Genomic DNA, 21,608 nt, shown 5'->3' on the forward strand with positions numbered 1-21,608 from the left:
ACACTTAGGTAAAAAGAGATCAGTTACCCAAGAAAAGCAGAACTATTCTTGATACCAAGACCAGAGAGAAGCTTTTTTCGTGGACCCTTTAGAGAGGATGGTATGTAACTTGACTTTATCATAAACACAGTGATGGGTTTTAGAGAGCAGTTTTTTGTCATATTCCTCAATGGAGGCCAATTACATCACCTAATCAGAGAAAACATTTCTACGGTGGCCAGTCTGAGTTGTTCTACAGATGGTCTGGTTAGGCTGGGGAGAAATTTAGAATATCCAAAGGAACGATGACCACATACCATTCTGGAAATCCCCCATCACTGTTCTTAGCTGAGCTTTTGAAAGGTATTAAGCAGCAATGAGTTTGAGGTTCTGTTTTCCAGCAACTACCTGGAGTATTGCTGCTTGTTGTTACTAACTAGACACAGACCCAGCTGGGGTTGGATCAATACTTCTTGTGAGCACAGAGCCACCACAGGGACGTATCCACAGGTGGGGCCAGAAGTCTTCTCAGGAGGTCATTTGAGGTCATTGTAGTTTACAGACAGATGGGCCAAGCTGATTTTGCATAGGTAGAAATCCATTTACTGTCAGTCCAAGGATGTTGTTGCCATTGTAAATATTGCACCAACAAATAAGTTTTATTACTCAATAAGGAGACTGGGTGGAAGCCCTTTGATAATGTAGTCAGTTCAGATTTTTAAACTTTTTTTAAGAGAAGGTCTCAATATGCTGCCCAGGCTGGCCTTGGACTCCTGGGCTCTAGCAATCCTCCTGCCTCAGCCTCCTGAGTAGCTAGTTTAGATTTGATGTAAATTAACAGTGAGTAGAAAAGACCTTGTGCTAAAGAAGGTGGCATAGTGCATCTGGGATCATTACCAGCCTGTCCTTTACTTCCGAGGTAGCCCCTTACAATTAGAGACTAAATGAAACATAGACAAACCTAGGCTATCTGCAAATCCTAGTCTGCCTCAGGCACATACTGAGTAATCAGCATGTACCATGCAAGACTGAGTCAAATTGTGAACCAGTTCTAGTTAAAAGTTTCTAGTACAAGTTTTTTCTGATTCCACTGACATTTGTAGAACTAGCACTTGGGCCTTTATTCACAAGAATTCACAAGAGATAGTGTGAATTTGCAAAACATTAAAAACTTCTGGCATGGTATCTTAGGGACAAATAGGAGAAAGGTCACTTATTAGATTAAGAGCTCAGGGAAAAAAAAATACGAGAATTCAGTGGGATTCTCAAAAGAGATAACACATTTTCAGACAGAGACCAGTCGTAGTGTCTCAGTTATTCAGGCTATTTTCTCAGTACTGGGAACTGAGTGGTAGACTTAAACAAAAGTTAATATTCTTTGGTTTTCTCTTCTTTCTCATTTTTGTTGCTATTCTTTAGACCCAGATACTTGTTGCCAGAAAGTAGCCTTCTGTCCAGGCCTCTACCTAATCAAATGTATGCATATATATATATATATATATATATACACACACACACACACACACAACACATAGACCACACATAAGCACCCCAAGACACATGCATACACATGCAAACATCTACATGTACACATACCCACATGCATATATACCTACATATACATTCATCTTACACACACACACACACACTCATCTGTAGTACATAATTTAGCATCCATATATTACTGTGTCAAAACAGTCTGTTGGAACTCTGCACTGTGTTTCCCTCCATGCACTAGACACACTGACCACAAGGTACCAGGGAAGGCTCAGTTTATGGAGCAGGTCGGACTTCGGCTTTTATAACCTCAACACCATTGCCATTAACAGAGATTCTTGTTGACACTTTTCCTCAGCAATTAAGTGCCCAGTTCCAGTTTGAGCTTAACATTTTATCTGTTACCTTATTTCCTTGCCAATTTATCAGGTAGAATGAATAGGTGTTGTCTAGTCTTTACCAAAAAGAGGAAACTAAGATTCAGAGAGGTTCAAAAACCTGTGAACGGTCCCATTGCAATAAAGTGCTTGAGTGGAGATTAGTTCAGATAGCCCATGCCTGTTTGCCATGCTTAATTAGAAAAACCTGTCTGTGCTCAGCGAGAACAAGAGAATAAGAGGTGAAGAAAATAATAATCATTGTAAGTGGTATAGAGACTAATTTCAGTTTTGCTCTGTCACCCAGGCTGGAGTGCAGTCACGCAATCTCCGCTCACTGCAACCTCTGCCTCCCAGGTTCTAGCGATTCTCATGCCTCAGCCACCTGAGTAGCTGGGACTACAGGTGCATGCCACCATGGCCAGCTAATTTTTTTTTTTTTTTTTTTTTTTGAGATGGAGTCTCGCTCTGTCACCCAGGCTGGAGTGCAGTGGCGCAATCTCGGCTTACTGCAAGTTGCACCTCCTGGGTTCACGCCATTCTCCTGCCTCAGCCTCCTGAGTAGCTGGGACTACAGGCGCGTGCCACCACACCCGGCTAATTTTTTGTACTTTTTAGTAGAGACAGGGTTTCATCATGTTAGCCAGGATGGTCTCGATCTCCTGACCTCATGATCCACCCGCCTCGGCCTCCCAAAGTGCTGGGATTACAGGCGTGAGCCACTGCGCCTGGCGCCTGCCTAATTTTTGTGTTTTTAGTAGAGATGGGGTTTTCACCATGTTGGCCAGCCTGGTCTCAAACTCCTGCTGTCAAGTGATCCACCCATCTTGGCCTCCCAAAGTGCCAGGATTACAGGAGTGAGCCACTGCACCCAGCCCCTATCCCATTTTCACTGATAAATGATTTTTAGAAACTGTCTAATGGTTTTTGTATGGTATTGACTTTGGTTAAGTGCACGTGTACCTCTATATTCCTTTCCTTCAGCAATGGAGAAAAAGCACTTAAAGCAATTCAAAGATTAGTCATGTGAATCTCGGGCTTTTCTCTGGTAGCCCATTCTCACTGTGAGGAGGTGCATTCTGCCCCTGGGGAGTAGACTCCTCTGAGAGGGGAGAACAGCGCCGTCGGTAGTTGCTATGGCCATACTTCGTGTCACTGAGTATTTCCTTCCTACGGGGAATGAAAACACCGCTCTACTTGGTGCTGATTGAGCAATGCCAGAGCATATGTCCTTTGCAGGAATTAAATAATTAATGCAAATGGTCTGTTTCAACTCTGACTTGACCTTACAGATATCCAGGTCACACTTATCCGTGCCAGAAATAGAAATGCATTGGGCAGTCTGAAGGACAATGTTTTGCACCAAGAGATGGTTCTCTGCCTCTGTGTTTCCTCACTGTCTTGCTGTGCATGACCTTGAGACAGTCCATTGCCTTTCTATGCATTGCTGTCCTTGTAGCCTTCTTGATAAAAACATTGTAGGTTTGAATTTAATAATATCTGGGAAATTAAAGTTTCCACAGCAGGAAAGTGTCCTGTATAAATTCATAGTGTTTGAAGATTCTCTGGTTATTTCCATATATTCATATCCGATTCATCAATAACAAAATGTGGTAGAGGGGAGAAAGCCTTCTTTGTGGCTTGATGTTTTCCTTGCCCAAGGGTTATTAATGAAAAAGTAAGCACACACATTTTCTGCCAGGATGAAAGAAAATCCCTCTGTTATTCAGCTGGCATATAGGAGTGAAATTAAATTGAAGGTCTGTTCCTGTCTTCTGGAAGTCAAACAGTTTTGAACAGGAAGGTTCTTATCATAATAGCACTTTGCTGTTGCGTGATCTCTGAATGACCCCAACTAAAAGGGTTTCCATTGTGAATCAGAAGCCCAAAGGAAGAAGTAGGCTTATTGTTATAGGTCACATTGCACACATCAGCAGAACTGGAACCCTGCTACGAATCAGAGTTTTAGTACCACCTCCTCACCAGTGGAGCATGTCAGATGTAATTCTTATTAGCGAAAAATGGAGCCATGCTGCCTCCCTACTTTAACAGGTTGTGGGAGAGTAAAATGAGACAATGTGTTAATAGTAGTACTGTTAATGACTAGTTCTTGCAAGGTATTGTAATGTGCAAGCACTGCTCAAAAAGCTTTATAGGCTGGGCGCAGTGGCTCATGTCTGTAATCCCAGCACTTTGGGAAGCCCAGGTGGATGGATCATCTGAGGTCAGGAGTTCGAGACCAGCCTGACCAACATGGCGAAACCCCATCTCTACTAAAAATACAAAAATTAGCTGGTCATAATCCCAGCTACTTGGGAGGCTGAGGCAGGAGAATAGTTTGAACCCAGGAGGCAAAATTTGCAGTGAGCCGAGATGGCACCACTGTACTCCAGCCTGGGTGACAGAGCGAGACTGTCTCAAAACAACAACAGCAGAAAACAAAAGCAAACAAACAAAAAAGAGCTTTATAAATATAACACATTTAATCCTGCAGAACAACCCTATTAGGTAGATGCTATTATTTCCCCATTTTACAGGTAAGAAAACTAAGGCACAGGAAGGATAAGTACTTTTCAGCCAGTGAGTAACAGAATTATAATTTGAAATCAGGCAACTTGGCTGGTCTGCACACCTACCCACTATGCAGCCTTGCCGCTCATAAGGAAATAGTAATGTCATGTTAAAATAGACATGAAAAGTACCTGTATATGACATAAGGGTCTTATACTTTTAATTACCAGGAATAGATCTCATGTGTATAAGGCTAATAATAGCCCATTGCTGTATTATTCAGTACTTAACAGAGGGCTAGATAGTCTACAGATATATTCACAAATTTGTTATAAAGGCTTCTACTTGAAGTCAGTATAACAAATACAGCATATGTCAACTGACAGATACAGTTTTTCATCAGTCATTTTTATAGTCTATTAGCAATTAATTTTCTTTCCCAGCCATTTTCCCTTGCTTGTTTTGAGCCTGAAGTAGGGCCCATAAGAAGAGAAGCTGCTTAAAGGGATATGTGGGGAATCGGAATCTTCCTTCCCCTCAATTCATTAGTGTGCATGTCCTCTGTGGAAGTATGATTAAAGAGGAGTTAGCAGTGAGGGAGAGGATAAAGCTTGGCTGATGGGAGGAGTGGCCAGTGTTTACAGGAGCATGACTACGGTGGAAACAAAGAACGAGGTCTGGAGTGTGAGCACAATACTTGCATCTGAGTATGAATTGATGATAAGAAGAACCGAGCAGAGAGAAGACACAAGTTTGTTGCGGTGGGTGTTCTAGATGATGCCAGAGGGAGTTGCCATAGTGGGTAGGAGCTGCAGAACAGAGGACTCATTGTAGGGGAACTGCCACATAAGTTTGGAAAGAATAATTACCCCAACTAATGAGAAAAAGGGAGTCTATGAGGGGAAACAGCATTAATCTAAACTTGAGAGGATCAAAACAACAAATCAAGATTTAGCTATATGGGCCGGGCACAGTGGCTCATGCCTGTAATCCTAGCACTTTGGGAGGCCGAGGTGAGTGGATCACTTGAGGCCAGGAGTTGGAGACCAGCCTGACCAACATGGCGAAATCCTGTCTCTACTAAAAATACAAAAATTAGCCGGGCATGGTGGTGCAGGCCTGTAATCCCGACTACTTGGGAGCCTGAGGCATAAGAATTGCTTGAACCCGGGAGGTGGAGGTTGCATTGAGCTGAGATGGCACTACTTCAGTCTAGCCTGGGTGACCAGCAAGACTCTGTCTTACAAAAAAAAAAAGATTTAGCTATATGGATTGAAAGGGAGAGTAGAGCTGGACACTATAATAGCTATGACACATTTCTTGGTGGAATTGGGAGTAATTCATCTACCGCCCCCTGCCATCATGACTCAGTTTTCCCATCTGTTCAGTAAGAAAATGATGCCTGCCATTCCTTTTTTTCACTGGAATGTTTTGAACACTCTGAATTTTTAGGAAGACAAACCATGGTCTCACAATTCATCTATTTTCAGGGGTCGCAGGTGCATTGACAAAAGATCACTGTAATCACTGCTTGTATCCTTACACATTCTTAAGCCAATTCCAAAATGGAAACACACAATCAGGCCTTCTGCAAGCTGGAGGGTGCTCTGAAGAACAGAGGGTCCAAACACAATGACTCAGTTATACTAAGTCTTAGAGATGTCACCCACTGTGGTGGGCATGAATAAATCTTTATTTAATTAGGCTGATCATAAGCATCCAAATGTGTCCATATCAGAAATCTTTTCTTTCGTTTTAAAGGCCATTCTTGACTGGTACTGAATGCTCTTTGCATTTGTTGAGTTGACAACCTCAAGTTTGGTTCTTATGTATAATTTTGATTTATTTTACTATTAAGTTCACTAGGATATTTCAAGGAATTGTATTAGGTATGTACCAGTACAATGGCAGGGTAAAGAATGAGCAGTGGAATATATATTCATAAATATTTCACAATATACATACAAACCCATGTATGCATGTGCTATAAAATAGCAAACTTGCTGTGCCTGTCTCTGGTTTAACCTATGTCAAACTTTTTTGATCTCGTCAATGCCTTGGATTGTGGAAAATAAAAACAACCCCGTGATGGGAAGGAAGTACTTCCTCCTCTCACTTAGGCCATCTTGAATGTATCTGATCACTTCTATACCTTCACCTCTTCTGTATTTACTGGGTTCTAGGTTCTGTAATTACATTCACTTTGTCCATCTATGCCAGCTACTTCTCTTACAGATCCGCCATTATGCCATAGTATAATACTATCCATTTGGAACTTGACCCAGTATTAAGTACTGTTGTCTTTAGAATGATGAACAGAGAGGATTGTCCTTTCACTAAAATATTGTTCCTTTCCATGATAATGGCAGTTAGTGTATTTTCACATATAACCACATCACAATCACCCTCCCTTTGCTCTAGGGTAGAGACAGTCTTTGGAAAACAACCTTGACCAATAGATTTAGTTCTACTAGAGTTCCTGCCTTCATTCATTCATTCAACTAATACAACTCCCTCTGTCACAAGGACAACCAGCTCTGAGCCCTCATTGTCCCCTGCACTACTGGGTCATTGTTCTCTCTCAGTTCTCAGTGCTGTCTCATGGGTTTCCTCCCTCCTATCCTCCTCACAGCTCTGGTTTGCTCTCTAGTTGACCCTGGTGCTTGACTCAGGTAGATGTGTTAACATTAAGCTGTTTAATGTTCCCTACAGACGAAAGTCCTTTGTTCAATCAACAAGAATATATTATGAGACCACGGTGCTCCTGCCACTGTGCCAGGCATTCACAAGAAATATAAATGTGGCCTCTGCCCTTAAAGTGCTTCCGTCTAATTCATAAAAAATGGTTAGCCAGGTGCAGTGGCTTACGCCTGTAATCCCAGCACTTTGGGAGGCTGAGGCGGGTGGATCATGAGGTCAGGAGATCGAGACCACCCTGGCTAACATGGTGAAACCCCATTTCTACTAAAAATACAAAAAATTAGCCGGGTGCAGTGGCTCAAGCCTGTAATCCCAGCACTTTGGGAGGCCGAGGCGGGCGGATCACGAGGTCAGGAGATCGAGACCATCCTGGCTAACACGGTGAAACCCCGTCTCTACTAAAAATACAAAAAATTAGCCGGGCGTGTTGGCGGGCGCCTGTAGTCCCAGCTACTCGGGAGGCTGAGGCAGGAGAATGGCGTGAGCCCGGGAGGCGGAGCTTGCAGTGAGCCGAGATCGCGCCACTGCACTCCAGCCTGGGGGACAGAGAAAGACTCCGTCTCAAAAAAAAAAAAAAAATACAAAAAATTAGCCGGATGTGGTGGCAGGCGCCTGCAGTCCTAGCTACTCAGGAGGCTGAGGCAGGAGAATGGCGTGAACCCGGGAGGCGGAGCTGGCAGTGAACTGAGATTGTGCCACTGCACTCTAGCCTGGGTGACAGAGCAAGACTCCGTCTCAAAAAAAAAAAAAAATGGTTAACATACCTGAAGTTGATAGAGCTCAACTGGAGTTAGAGGGGAGGGCCTATTATGTCCATGAGGGCAAGAGTCATGTCCATTGCATTGTTTCTGAATCCTTAGAACCTAATCTGTTGCCTGGCATGGAGTAGATGCTCAGTGAAAATGTGTTGGTAGAATGAATGAATGAAGGCTAGCATATTAGAATGGCATAATGGAAGAAGCAAAACTCAAAACAGGTGTTGGAGGATGTCAAGAGTTGGGATGATGTAGACAGAAAGGAGCAAAGGGCACATTATTAATGGAAATAAGTACAGTTATGCATCACTTGATGACTGGATATGTTCTGAGAAATGTGTTGTTAGACAATTTTGTTGTTGTGCAAACATCATAGAGTACACTTACTTAGACACACCTAGATGGTATAGCCTACTACATAGCTAGACTATATGGTATAGCCTATTGTTCCCAGACTGTAAGCCTCTACAGCATGTTACTGTACTGAATACAATAGGCAATTATAACACCATGGTAAGTATTTGTGTATCTAAACATAGAAAAGGTACAGTAAAAATATAGTATAAAAGATTTTTTAAAAAATGGTACACCTGTATAGGGCACTTACCGTGAATGGAGCTTACAGGAAATGGCTCTGGGTGAATCAGAGAGTGAGTATGAAGGCCTAGGACACTTTATAAACACTGTACACCGAGGTTACACTAAATTTTTTAAATTTCTTGCTTCAATAATTAATCTTAGCTTGCTGAAACTTTTTATTTCATGAACTTATACTTTTTTTAACTTTTTGACTCTTTTGTAATAACATTTGGCTTAACACATTATCTGGCTATACAAAAATATTTATATCCTTATTCTATAAGCTTTTTCTGTTCTTAAATTGTTATTACTTTTTTAACTTTTTTGCTAAAAACTAAGACACAAATACACACATTAGACTAGGCCTACACAGGGTTAGGGTCATGAGTATCATTGCCTTCCACGTCCACATCTTGTCTCACTGGAAGGTTTTGAGGTGCAATAATACACAGGGAGCTGTCATCTCCCATGATAACAAAGCCTTCTAGGTACCTCCTGAAGGTCCTGCCTCAGGCCGTTTTACAGTTAACTTTTTTTTTTTTTTAGTAAGTAGAAGGAGTACAATTCTAAAATAATTATTAAAAGTGTAGTATAGTAAATACTAGATAAGGATTTTTCAGCTTCATTATAATATTATAAGACCACCATCATATATGCAGTCCATCATTAACTGAAACTTCGTTATGCAGTGCATGACTGTACAGTGAACTTACAAAGAATGAGGAGTTGTACCTGATTGGAGCACACTTTACATGTATTGATAAGTGTTGGAAAATAAGTTTCCCTCTTTACGTAGAGTGAAAGGAGTTCAGCCCTCTTAAATATAAAAAGGAGTCATGGATGGTTTTTGTGGGTGAATGAGAGAATGACAAGGGAGAGATAGTGTTTAAGTGGTCAGGATTATAGGAGAGAAGCTGGAGCAAGGAAGGTCTACAAGAAAGTGGTAATGCAGGCATAGGTAGTGAGAAAGTAGAAAGAGACAGATATGAGATTCACCCCCCCCTCACCCCCCCGCGCCGCTCCAAAACAAAGTCTTGCTTTGTTGCCCAGGCTGGAGTGCAGTGGTGTGATCTCAGCTCACTGCAACCTCCACCTCTCAGGTTCAAGCAATTCTCCCACCTCAGCCTCCCAAGTAGCTGGAATTACAGGCATGTGCCACCATGCCCGGCTAATTTTTAAAATATTTTTAGTAGAGATGTTGTTTCACCTTATTGGCCAGGCTGGTCTCAAACTCCTGACCTTCAAGTGATCCGCCCGCCTCGGCCTCCCAAAGTGTTGGGATTATAGGCGTGAGCCACCGCGCCTAGCTGATATGAGATGTTTTAATACAAAATACGACACAATCTCATAACTGGGTAAGGATGGATCCAACATAACTACAAGGTACCTAGAAATCTTATCCAAAGTTTAGGAAGGGGAGATGATTTGGGAGAGGACAAAAGTGGTTTTGGATAAGTTAACATAGGGATGATAGTGACATCCAGTTGCTATCCAAATAGAGATTTAGGTCTTCAGAAGGGTAGAGAAGGCACATTAGAAATGTAGACTTGAGCATTGTCAACATACAGGTTGTCAAGGAATCGTGTAGATCTTCAGTGATGCCTATTAATTTCTCCCATAATGTGCTAGTTAGAATCCAGCTTTCACAACATTGATGCAGATTGAGTAGCTCTTATTTGAAATGCTTGGGTCCAGAAGTGTTTCTGAATTTGGATTTTTTCAGATTTTGGAATATTTACATTATATTTTACCAGCTGAACATCCCTAACCCAAAAATCCGAAATCCAAAATGCTGCAGTAGGCAATTTCTTTATGTGTCAGGTTGGTGCTCAAAAAGTTTCAGGTTTTGGAGCATCTCAGATTTTGGATTTTCAGAGTAGGGAATACTCAGCCTGTAATTATAGCAATGATAACGTGTAACAAATAATAGCATCAGCAGCAGCTGAGTTGTGTTTCCAGTGTTGGTGTCCCATTGAGATTTGGAACCACATTAAATGATGTCTAGGTTGGTGATACTCTCAGGAAGTGGGAGGTTTGGGGTTTTCAGAGACATATATTGCAATTCACTGGGCGTTTGAGTGAGCTTGGAAGATTGCCATGTTGACTATCTCCTGCCTGTACCTCCAGAGCTCTGCTACAGCTGAGACAGGCTTCCCACGTGATGAGTTATCTTTGCCTTTCATGTGAGCTGCAAATGTACCATTGTACTTCCTCACTAGGCAAAGTAATAAGTACTTAACATTTAAATATATGTTGCAACATACACCACAATCTCAGATATGAGTAGGTCATATTCATAAATTCTTTCTTAAACAAAAATTATAATTGTGTTTCTGCTGTGGTATAAACTCTCAACTCCCATCAGACAGTTATCTGGGCCGGGCATGGTGGCTCACACTTATGATCCCAGTACTTTGGGAGGCTGAGGCAGGAGGATAGCTTGAAGCCAAGAGTTCAAGACAAGCCTGGGCAACAGAGCAAGACCCTATCTTTACAAAAAAAAAAAAAAAAAAAAACTAGCCAGGCACCATGGTTTGTGCTGGTAGTCCCAGCTACTTGGAAGGCTGAGACAGGAGGATCACTTGAGCCCAGACTGCAGGGAACTATGATTGTGCCACTGCACTCCAACCTAGGCAATAAAATGAGACGCCATCAGTGATAATTTTCCCTTGAGTGACAGTTTATTTTTGCAAAGTTATCTCAGCCTATAATCCAGTTTGATATTTTAAAAAAAATTTTCTCTGGTAAAAAAAATTATCAAGATCACCTTTGAATGATTTGCAAAGGGAAATGAATGTAATCCTATGAGCAGTTCAAAGGACTCTGCATTATCTGTGGGATGAATGCATAAAGCCTTTGGTGCCATGCCAGACTACTTTTTAAATTGTAACTATTTTGCAGAGAGCAATACAATCGCAAAGAATAATATGGAAGCAAACTTGCATTTGGATTTCTCCTCCTCTACTGTCTCTATAGGCTTCTTTCATCGAGACTTAAAGCCTGAGAACCTCCTCTGCATGGGACCAGAACTTGTGAAAATCGCAGACTTTGGTTTGGCCCGAGAAATCCGATCAAAACCTCCATATACAGATTATGTATCTACCAGATGGTGAATACTATTTTTCTCAAAATTATTTAATTGCACTTCTTTAAAAAGATATCATTATGCTAAGGATAATATTAAAGTCACAAACGTTAACTTTTCACTAAGAGAAATAGTGCAGTCTGAAACACATATTTATAGATATGTTGGTAATGTATAAGGTTAAAAATCTTGTGTTCTAAATCATGTTAAAAGAAAACCTATTATGCTTTTCTATAATTTAAATAAAATTTTATATATAGGCCTTCCTTAGGACAGCTTAACAAAATAATTATGTAAAATATTCTGCAAAGACCTGTCTGAGAACCATCTAATTGCTATTGTGAAAACTTTGAGACACTGGGAATTTGATTTAAGCAGTTTGCCATGACCAAGTAGTCTACACACAAGTTGTAGGTTTTTTCCTCCCTCTCCCTTTCTCTCTTAGTTTTCCTTTCCACTTTCTCTTTTCTCTCTTTTTTCCTCATTCTTACTTTCTCTGTGTTTCTCAAAGATGCCATAGAGAAGTCTCCTGTAGAGAAATGCTCAATAGAAAATACTGTGAACTAGAGAAGCACTACTTGTCAACAGCAGCCCACGGCAGTTGCCAAGTTCTCACAATTCCATTACACCACAGTGAACTAGAGAGAAAATAGGAACATATACACCCCCTCACTGAGAACTGATTGTTATTTAATTTAATGTCTGAGCAGTGGAAGCAATAGCTAGCAGTTAACCTTTGTTCCTCCAGGTACAGGGCTCCAGAAGTACTCCTGAGGTCTACCAACTACAGCTCCCCCATTGACGTCTGGGCCGTGGGCTGCATCATGGCAGAAGTTTACACCCTCAGGCCGCTCTTCCCTGGAGCCAGTGAAATTGACACAATATTCAAAATTTGCCAAGTGCTGGGGACACCAAAAAAGGTAATGATACAGAACAAAGGCCGGTGGGCCAAAGCCAACAGCTTCCCATGCTTCCTCCGCTCAGCCCTGTTCAGCACTAGCATGATTGAGCACCTGCCCATTCTAGACTCTTTCTCTTGACCTCAGTCATTCTCCACTGCCCACGTTCTCAGATACGGTCGGCTTCTCTTCCTCCTCCTGTTCTTAAGTATGACATCTGTCATGGCTCCTTCTGCCTTCCTCTCTGTATCATCTCACCTCCCTTGCAGAACTTCTCAGTTCTCATTGCTACAACTCTTATGCCTGTTCAGAAGTCTGAATGTAATCCTTAGCCCCTACCTCCCTCCGTTATTACTCCACTCACATGTTTACAACTCTATGGGATTTTCTCCTGACTCCCTCACCATCACCTCAAACTCATCATTGCCTTTTGTTTAACACCCTACTAGCTTCCTTCTTTCATTCTCCATTTTCGTTTGTGGTCTGATCATAATCCCAGAGCCCCCACCTTGAGGCTGAATTTCAGCTTTACCTTCTCTCTCTTACTCCCCTTTCCCTTCATCCAAGCGGTTGGTGGGTAAATCCTGTTGAATATTGCCACGTGGCTCTTGTTCCTTCAAGTCCACTGCTGCCATTACAGACTGGACCATAGTCACCCACCTGTGTCTAATGGTGTCTTCCCCATCTTTCTGCCTTGAAGTATTTTCACTCTGGCTTCTTGTTCAGTCTGTGGCCAGATTCAACCTCCTAAAGAACAGCTCTGGTACTGACTTCCCTTCATTAAAGTATTGGTTGACTCCCCATGGCCCAGCCTCGTAACTCCTATTCCTATGACTCACTTCATACCTGTACACCTAACAGCTGCATGCCCTGAAATTTCCCTGCTTCTGTGCTCTGCACATAACACCCCCTCTGCCTGAGTGATATCTGTCACATGGCCATCAGTAATCCCCCTCCTCACTGTTTCTCTAATCTCCTCCACATCTTCAGCTGTGTCCTATGTTATTAATATAATTATTTGTGTGCATAGTTGTTTCCTAGACCATAAGCTCACTCAGGAAAAGGATTTGCTGTATGTTCATTTTCCCAGGTCCCAGCACCATTGCTGGTACAAATTAGATCCTCAAAAAACTTTTTTAATCATTTGAATGAATTATTAATGCCACCTCTTCAAGAAAGTTTCCTGAGTCCAATGCTGGAATCTTTCTCCTCTGCATATCTATACCTGTACATCTCTTGCAGCTTTTGTCACTTTTTACTCTGCATTATTACTGTTTTTAAATAAATGCTCCATTCTCTTTTAAGAACGGTAATACTCTTAAGTGCAGGATTTATATTGGATCATTTTTGGATCTCCAACAACACTAAGCATATAGCAGGCATTCCAGAACTGTCAAGTGAATGAATGATAAAAGCTATATGTATTGCCACTTGGCTTTAAAAAGGAGTGAAGGAACAATTACCTTAGGCTGTATGTTATAAAATAGTAGTGTTAGAACTAGAAGGAACCTTAAAGACCATTTCTTTAGCATTTTCCATCATTCCCTCCAGCATTTAGTGTCCCATAGAAATGATGCATGAAAAAGTGGAAAGCTTGAGACTGGGTGAAACATCTTTCTTTGCTGCTGGTCTTCTCCACACGTATACTTTGAATCATCGAGTTGAAGATACCGTAGGTAGAGTTTCACAAATGTATTTGTCCAGGAACAGAATGTTTTGTTTTATTTTGTTTTACCCAAAAGAATATCTCATTGGCAGTTTCCAAAACCTCTGTCTCATGGAACACAGTTGGGGAAATATTAATTTGTTTCAATCCCAAAATCTCAAGAGGTAGACTCTCTTATGTAAAGATGATTAAACAAGTTGGCAAATCCAGTGTCTTTTCCACTATTCCCCCAGATTTCATGGTCTTGGTGGTCTCTCTATTAATCCAAATATATGTCTCATTCCATACAGTGCCACAGTAGTGAATGTGGGTGGTTAATGAATGTGGGTGGGTAATGACATGGTTGCCTTTCCATTTGGGGCACACATGCCAGAATACAAACTTATATCACAGCAATTGGCTGAGCAAGATTTTCTATCTTTCCTTCTTTCAGACTGACTGGCCTGAAGGCTATCAACTTTCAAGTGCAATGAACTTCCGTTGGCCACAGTGTGTACCCAATAACTTAAAGACCTTGGTTCCCAATGCTAGCAGTGAAGCAATCCAGCTCCTGAGAGACATGCTTCAGTGGGATCCCAAGAAACGACCAACAGCTAGTCAGGTTTCCTTCCATTTTCTTCTGTTATGAAGTTCATATCTAACTCTGAATAATTTCTATAAATTGCACAGGAAATATTTAGTATTTAGTATTACGGGTGAGAAATAGTGCAGATTACCACTAATGGTGTACTATATAAGGTATGAGAACTTAAAATAGTTTGAAACTTACTGGGTATAAAGTAGTTACAATGTAAACAATATAGTTGCTTTGAAAATTGGCATATAATTCACATGATATATCACCATTTATATGGAAATGGAAATAAACATATATTTATCTGTCTTTGGAGAATGTTTTCAAATCTATTCTCTATGAGTTACAATTATATAGTAGTTTGTTTATAAGCCGGTACTGGTTGTTGAAAGGCAACTTCATATTATGTAAAGTCCAACTGACTCATGACCTAAAGAGATTGACAGATGAGACAGAGCTAGGATAGTAACTACGCTTAGTATTTCATAGCACTTTACAGTGTGCAAATTCTTGAATATATTTTATATAATTTTTAATCCGATAAAGACTCCATGAGACAGGCATTATTGTTTTCAATTCTGTGAGTGAGAAAACTCAATCTTGGAAAGTTTAAGCAATTTGCTCTAATCACTCATCCACTAATTAGTTCAAATAGTGCAACTAACTACAATTCAACCAACCGACCTGAAGTATGAAGTCAGGTCCACTGATTTCATAGCTCCTTTCCCAATCTATCCTCCCATGGGCCACTTGGACTTAAATAATGAAATATACCCAAAAGAGGTGTGGTAACGCTGGGGGCTCATCACTCACAGGCATCTTGCAAGCCTCCTTTTGTGGTAGTTACATCTGGCCCCTTCTCAACTTGTCTCACTGACAGTTACATTGCTCAGAGGATCAAATAAGTGACCAATTCTAATCAGAGAAGATTTTCAGAAGAAGAAGAGTGATGAGGATATTTGAAGAAAAGTGCCAATATGGTGGTAGAATTTGTGATAGCTGGGGAGATGATAGTTGGAGGAATAATTAAGGAGTGTAGAAAAGCAATTTTCTGAAAGCTCAAGGAAAAAAGAACTACAATTTGGTGCCGTAAGACTTTGGATGGCTCAAGGGTTGGAAAGCTCTCAGGAATGCACTTCTGGTGGTGAAATTCACAAATGGCTGCAGGGCAGAAAAGAAGCATTTCGATGAACCCAGTTTTTTAACAGATGCATATAAGAAATGAAAAAGATTCTGTAACAAGGAAGCAAGAGAGGAATGTATGCTTTTACGAATAGTGTGAAAAGCTAAAAATACCCCCCAAATCAGTTAAGACTTGCAAAAATGTCTGTGACTACAGAGAAGGCTTTCAAGTTATAATAGATGCTAGAGTCTGGGACCTCTACCAGGCTATTCCCATTAATTGCCTCTGTATCTACACTTGCATATAATCATTACAGATGTTTATAACTGTCCCAGGCCTACTCAGAAAGATTATGTTATGCTTAATAACTTCCATTCAAAAAGACAAGAGAATACAGGGAATATTTCAGAAAGAATTGTAACCCCCTAAACTTTAAGTTATCTCTTGGCTATCCAGAAAACTCAGTTATCCAGAACAACTGACACGGTTTTGTTCTTGATAGGGAGGGGTTAACTATATCATGTATTACACTCTTGGCACTTTTGGGATAAAAGCATATGTGCCTGCTTATTTTGTACTCAATTCTTCAGAGTCTTCCAGGATCATTATGTTTGGCTCTTTCAGTTTTGTATTATTTTTTTCTTCTTCTGTGGAATGAGGAAATAGGCTTGGAAGGATGAAATACCCTATTTAAGACACATAGCAAATAAGTTACAAAACCAGGATCTCTGTTGATCCAGAATGCTTTTTAGAAGTAGCCAGGGTAACAGCAGTGTAACTGGCTACTATATATAAATAACTTTGTGTTGCAATCATTACATATATTTTATGGTATCTTAGATAAGAAAAATCACAAGGGGTGTTAAAAATTCAAGATACTTCTAGAAGAAAGATTAAATTATCTTTCTATCTTTTGTATGGATGTAATTAAAAAATTGTCATCATATAAAAAGGCAGTATGAACTATTATTTTTCCGGATGTTGTAATGTTTGTGGCCATGTGTCAACTTTGTAAAATTTATAATTTGTTGTAATATTGTATTCTAAATAAATACTCACTTTTGTGAAAATGATGTTAAAAAAAAAATCAAGATACTGTTTTCTAGTTGGGCTAAGAAACAGTAGTAAACTGGTCACAATGAAATATAGCCCAGTAATCAAGACAGTGGTAACTTTCCTGGCTAGACTTTTCTTCTAAAGCCTTATTTGTCATTCCAGGCACTTCGATATCCTTACTTCCAAGTTGGACACCCACTAGGCAGCACCACACAAAACCTTCAGGATTCAGAAAAACCACAGAAAGGCATCCTGGAAAAGGCAGGCCCACCTCCTCATATTAAGCCAGTCCCACCTGCCCAGCCGCCAACCAAGCCACACACACGAATTTCTTCACGACAACATCAAGCCAGCCAGCCCCCTCTGCATCTCACGTACCCCTACAAAGCAGAGGTCTCCAGGACAGATCACCCAAGCCATCTCCAGGAGGACAAGCCAAGCCCATTGCTTTTCCCATCCCTCCACAACAAGCATCCCCAGTCGGTGAGCAGCCCAGATTCACCAGTGAGCTTCGTGTCTGTTTATTCCTCTTCTGACCCCATTATTGTGTGAAATATTTTCTTTTTCAGTATACAGGGTCCAGTCATGGTAGATTTATGTTTGCAACAGCATGGAATTGTGAAAAGACCCTTGGCTTTGGAGTGGAAGGTCTAAATTCAAGTTCTGGCTGTGCCTGTTAAAAACATTGTCACTAATGGAGGCAGCTATAGGGTAGTGGTTGGGAGCTGGCCTCTGCAGCCGGACTACCAGGGGCTCAAATCTCAGCTCTGCTGTTTGGTAGCTTGATACCTGTGCAAGTTATCTGGCTTCTCTGCTCCTCATTTTCCTCATCTGTAAAATAAAGATAACAATAGTACTTACCTGATACAATTGCTTTGAGGACTAATGAGTTAATACTTGAAAAGAATTTAGAATAATACCTGGCACCTAGTTACAACTCTGTAAAGGTTAGTAATTGTTATTAATCCCTACGGATTCAGTGTCCTCATTTATAAAAGGAAGATTATAGTACATGTCTTACCTACTAGACAGGGTTGTTCATGAGGATCAAAGGCCATGATGTTTTTAAGATGTTTTGAAAAGCATAAAGCACCGTATTAATATTTGTAGATTGTTATCCACATTATTGCTGTTAATCAATACGTTAATATTGGGCTATTAACTGAGCCCAGATCTTTCTGCTCCTCTTGGGCTGGTTTTCAAAAGAAAACAATGAGTGTTAGATTTAATAAAATAATAACCTGACAAGGGGTTCTGTTTTTTATTAGCTTTGCAGTGCTGTCTGAAGAGGCCAACTGTCTATCCTTTATGAAAAAGTGGCACTTTCTGTGTCAGTTAGTATTTGCTGACTGCTGGCTCCCAACCACCACGATGTGAGATGCAAGGGGCAAGGGTGGTATCTCTGGCCTAGTCACTTTATTGCAGCACACAATTTAGAAGTGGTATGTGTATGGAAATGTCCTGTTGTAGCTAATTCTTTATAGCTAAGAGATAGTAACCATATCTACTGAGAAGGCAAAAAAAGCATTATCTGCATTGATTTCTGTAAAAGGACAGGCTAACTGACATCTTAGCCTTAATTTCTTACATCCATATTTATAACAGTAGAGATCATATTAACTCATCTAGGATGAGACTGAGAATTTAGCCATCTTCCTGGTGTGTGAGAAGTATTTAAAAAATTTTTTTATCCTTATTTTATACAACTTTAACATCATCAATTGATGGCAGCTGATATGATCCATGAAGGATGAGTGAGACAGAAAGATTGGGAATGTGTTTTCTACAGTTGCCCCTTCAGATAAGCAATGTTATGCCCCAGGAGCCTCCTTTGCATAGCAGAGGAAGTTCAGAATGGAGATTACTCATGGATGAGTTCTGTTAATGCCAAGTATTGTTTTCCCCAACCCCATTTGTTTACACAGAAAATTGCAGCTGGCCTGGAGCACAAAAATGGTGAGATAAAGCCAAAGAGTAGGAGAAGGTGGGGTCTTATTTCCAGGTCAACAAAGGATTCAGATGATTGGGCTGACTTGGATGACTTGGATTTCAGTCCATCCCTCAGCAGGATTGACCTGAAAAACAAGAAAAGACAGAGTGATGACACTCTCTGCAGGCAAGTGTGCTGCTCATGTTTGCAAACAGACTGAATCTGGGATTTATGAGATTATGGGTACATACCCGAGGATACATACCGTCTCTCGTGCTGACCCAAGCCATGCTCTCTTCATTCAGGTTTGAGAGTGTTTTGGACCTGAAGCCCTCTGAGCCTGTGGGCACAGGAAACAGCGCCCCCACCCAGACGTCGTATCAGCGGCGAGACACGCCCACCCTGAGATCTGCAGCCAAGCAGCACTATTTGAAGCACTCTCGATACTTGCCTGGTAATATAAATGACTTGGCTTTACTTTCATTATTAATAAGAAACCCTGTCCTTGGAATCACATATTCACAAAGGGTCTGTTTTAGAAGGCAGATTATAGGGGGCTTCCCTTCAGAACTGAGGGGAACATCATAGAAATATTTGCTGAAGCCCAAGCCTCACTTTTTTTTTTTTTTTTTTTTTGAGATGGAGTCTCTCTCTGTCACCCAGGCTGGAGTGCAATGGCGCCATCTCAGCTCACTGTAGCCTCCACCTCCCGGGTTCAAGCAATTCTCCTGACTCAGCCTTCTGAGTAGCTGGGACTACAGGTGTCCGCCACCATGCCTGGCTAATTTTTGTATTTTTTAGTAGAGACAGGGTTTCACCATGTTGGCCAGGCTGGTCTTGAACTCCTGATCTCAAATGATCCACCCGCCTCGGCCTCCCAAAGTGCTGGAATTGCAGGCATGAGCCACCGTGCCTGGGGCCAGGCCTCACATTTTTCTTTTATAGTCACCCAAGATAAGAAATATGGTATAGGAAACTGGGTCCAGCCTCCAGGGAGGGAGACTCTGGCAAAAGCTGAGCGGCATGTCTGAGGCCCCTCTACCAGACCAGGTTTAGGGGAAATGGCCAATAAGGAAACCAGGGTAGGAGCTTAGTCACACCATCCTGGCAGTACTATGGGGGTTAAATGTCAATGCTATGGTTTGGTGGGTATCCAAGCCTCTCTCCTGATTTTCTGTATTCCAAACTTACAGCATTAGTGAATCATTCATGCAGTACATATGTATCAAGCATCTACTGCATGCCAAGCACTACGAATATTATTGTAAACACAACAGCCAGGCAGGGCCACTGGGTCACACAACCCTGGGGAATTCCTTCACACTGTAGTCTACACAGTGGCTTTATACAGCAGTTTTATACAGCAGCCTTGCAAACAACATCCTCACCCTCACACAGCTTATCTGCTGGTGGTGGCAGAGAGACTTTAACAAACAGACAAATAGTAATCACAGATTGTAAAAGAATGGTCAGGTAAGGCCTCTCTGAATAAGCAACTTGGCTGGGCCCCAAAGAATGAGAAGGAACCAAATGTGCAGAGAGCTGAGGGCAGAGCACACCAGGGAGAGAGGAAACAGCAAGTGCAAAGGTCTAGAGGCAGGAGAGGGCTTGTCCTATGAGAGGAATGGCAGAGGCCAGTGTGGCCAGAGCATAGTGAGAAAGGAGGTGACATAGTGTGTAGTATGAGGCATCTTTGGGGCCTTGTAAGAAATTTGGATTTTGCTTCAGGAGCGATGAGAAGTCCCTGAAGGGTTTTAACTGAAGGAGTGATGTGGTTGTATCAACACCTGTGTGCTGAGTGGGGGAGGGGCCAGCAAGCTGTAGCTGTAATCCAGGTGAAGGGGATGGTGGCACAGGCTGAGCTGCAGTCAGAAGGGAGGAATGGGGTGAGAATGGCAGGCCCTCTTGATGCATGAAATTCCTCATCCTCTGATTTGGAATGTGGCTTCTAAATATTGCTAGACTTCATCAGGATTGACATTTTGATCTTAGAAGATTGGCCTGACAGGCCCTAGGATGATCTGGAAGAAGAGAGATCCAGATGACAGGTATAGAGTGATCCAATATGAGGGGCCAAGCCTTGAATTACAGTGACCACAGGCAAAAAGGAGCAGGGAGTGAATCAGAGAGCTATTTTATTTCTTTTTGGTTGTAGGGGAAGAAGGAGAAGGATAAAGTGGGAATTTAACCTTTCAGTTCTGAAAAAAAGCTGCAGTGCCTGTGGGAATGGGAGTAGTGGTCCAGGTTGGGTGAGAAGATGGAACCCTGGGGACAAGACAGAAAGAGGAGAGCAGAGGGCTGCAGAGTTGGAGGCTGGGGGTGGGGGATGCAGAAGAAACTGAAAAGGTGACTGAAAGGAAGTAGTCTGTGAAGGGGAAGAACAGCATGTCCAGCAGCAGCGAAGCCCAGGATGGCACCAGAGGGTCAAGAGACGTGGGACAGATCCATTGGATCTTAGAAGTATAAGAGGCCTCTCTTGGACCACCAACCAGTGAGATATCTTTCCTCGGACATCTGTCAGATGACATCATCACAGTCAGTTTTTGCTTTGATTATTGCATCATAGAGAGTTTTTGACAAATTGAGTTCAGCATTAATTTTATCTTTGTAGTCTAGTGTAAGATTCATTGTGTATTTTGCATTTTAAAATCATTTCTTCTCTATCAGGCATCAATATAAGAAATGGCATACTCTCGAATCCAGGCAAGGACTTTATTCCACCTAATCCATGGTCTAGTTCTGGCTTGTCTGGAAAATCTTCAGGGACAGTGTCAGTAATCAGCAAAGTAAATTCAGGTGAGTAATGATCATTAACCCCTAAATGGCAAAAAGCAAATTCCTTGGATGCAGGAAGGTGGGCACAAGGAGCCATGGGAC

The 21,608-nt window shown here is 41.5% G+C and overlaps 1 protein-coding gene across 1 annotated transcript in view; it reads left to right on the plus strand.

Moving 5' to 3' along the window:
* The window catches only part of ICK (intestinal cell kinase), a 61,604-nt gene that overhangs the window by 31,930 nt on the left and 8,066 nt on the right, over positions 1–21,608 (plus strand). Inside the window, exons 6-12 of the mRNA XM_003254145.3 lie at positions 11,375–11,507; positions 12,232–12,403; positions 14,482–14,649; positions 16,964–17,284; positions 18,727–18,917; positions 19,037–19,185; positions 21,399–21,527. Of these exons, the coding sequence (XP_003254193.1) occupies positions 11,375–11,507; positions 12,232–12,403; positions 14,482–14,649; positions 16,964–17,284; positions 18,727–18,917; positions 19,037–19,185; positions 21,399–21,527 (1,263 nt within the window). The remainder of the gene's footprint in view (positions 1–11,374; positions 11,508–12,231; positions 12,404–14,481; positions 14,650–16,963; positions 17,285–18,726; positions 18,918–19,036; positions 19,186–21,398; positions 21,528–21,608) is intronic.

This window comes from Nomascus leucogenys, chromosome 22a (genome assembly GCF_006542625.1).
Source record: "Nomascus leucogenys isolate Asia chromosome 22a, Asia_NLE_v1, whole genome shotgun sequence".
Lineage (NCBI taxonomy): Eukaryota > Metazoa > Chordata > Mammalia > Primates > Hylobatidae > Nomascus > Nomascus leucogenys.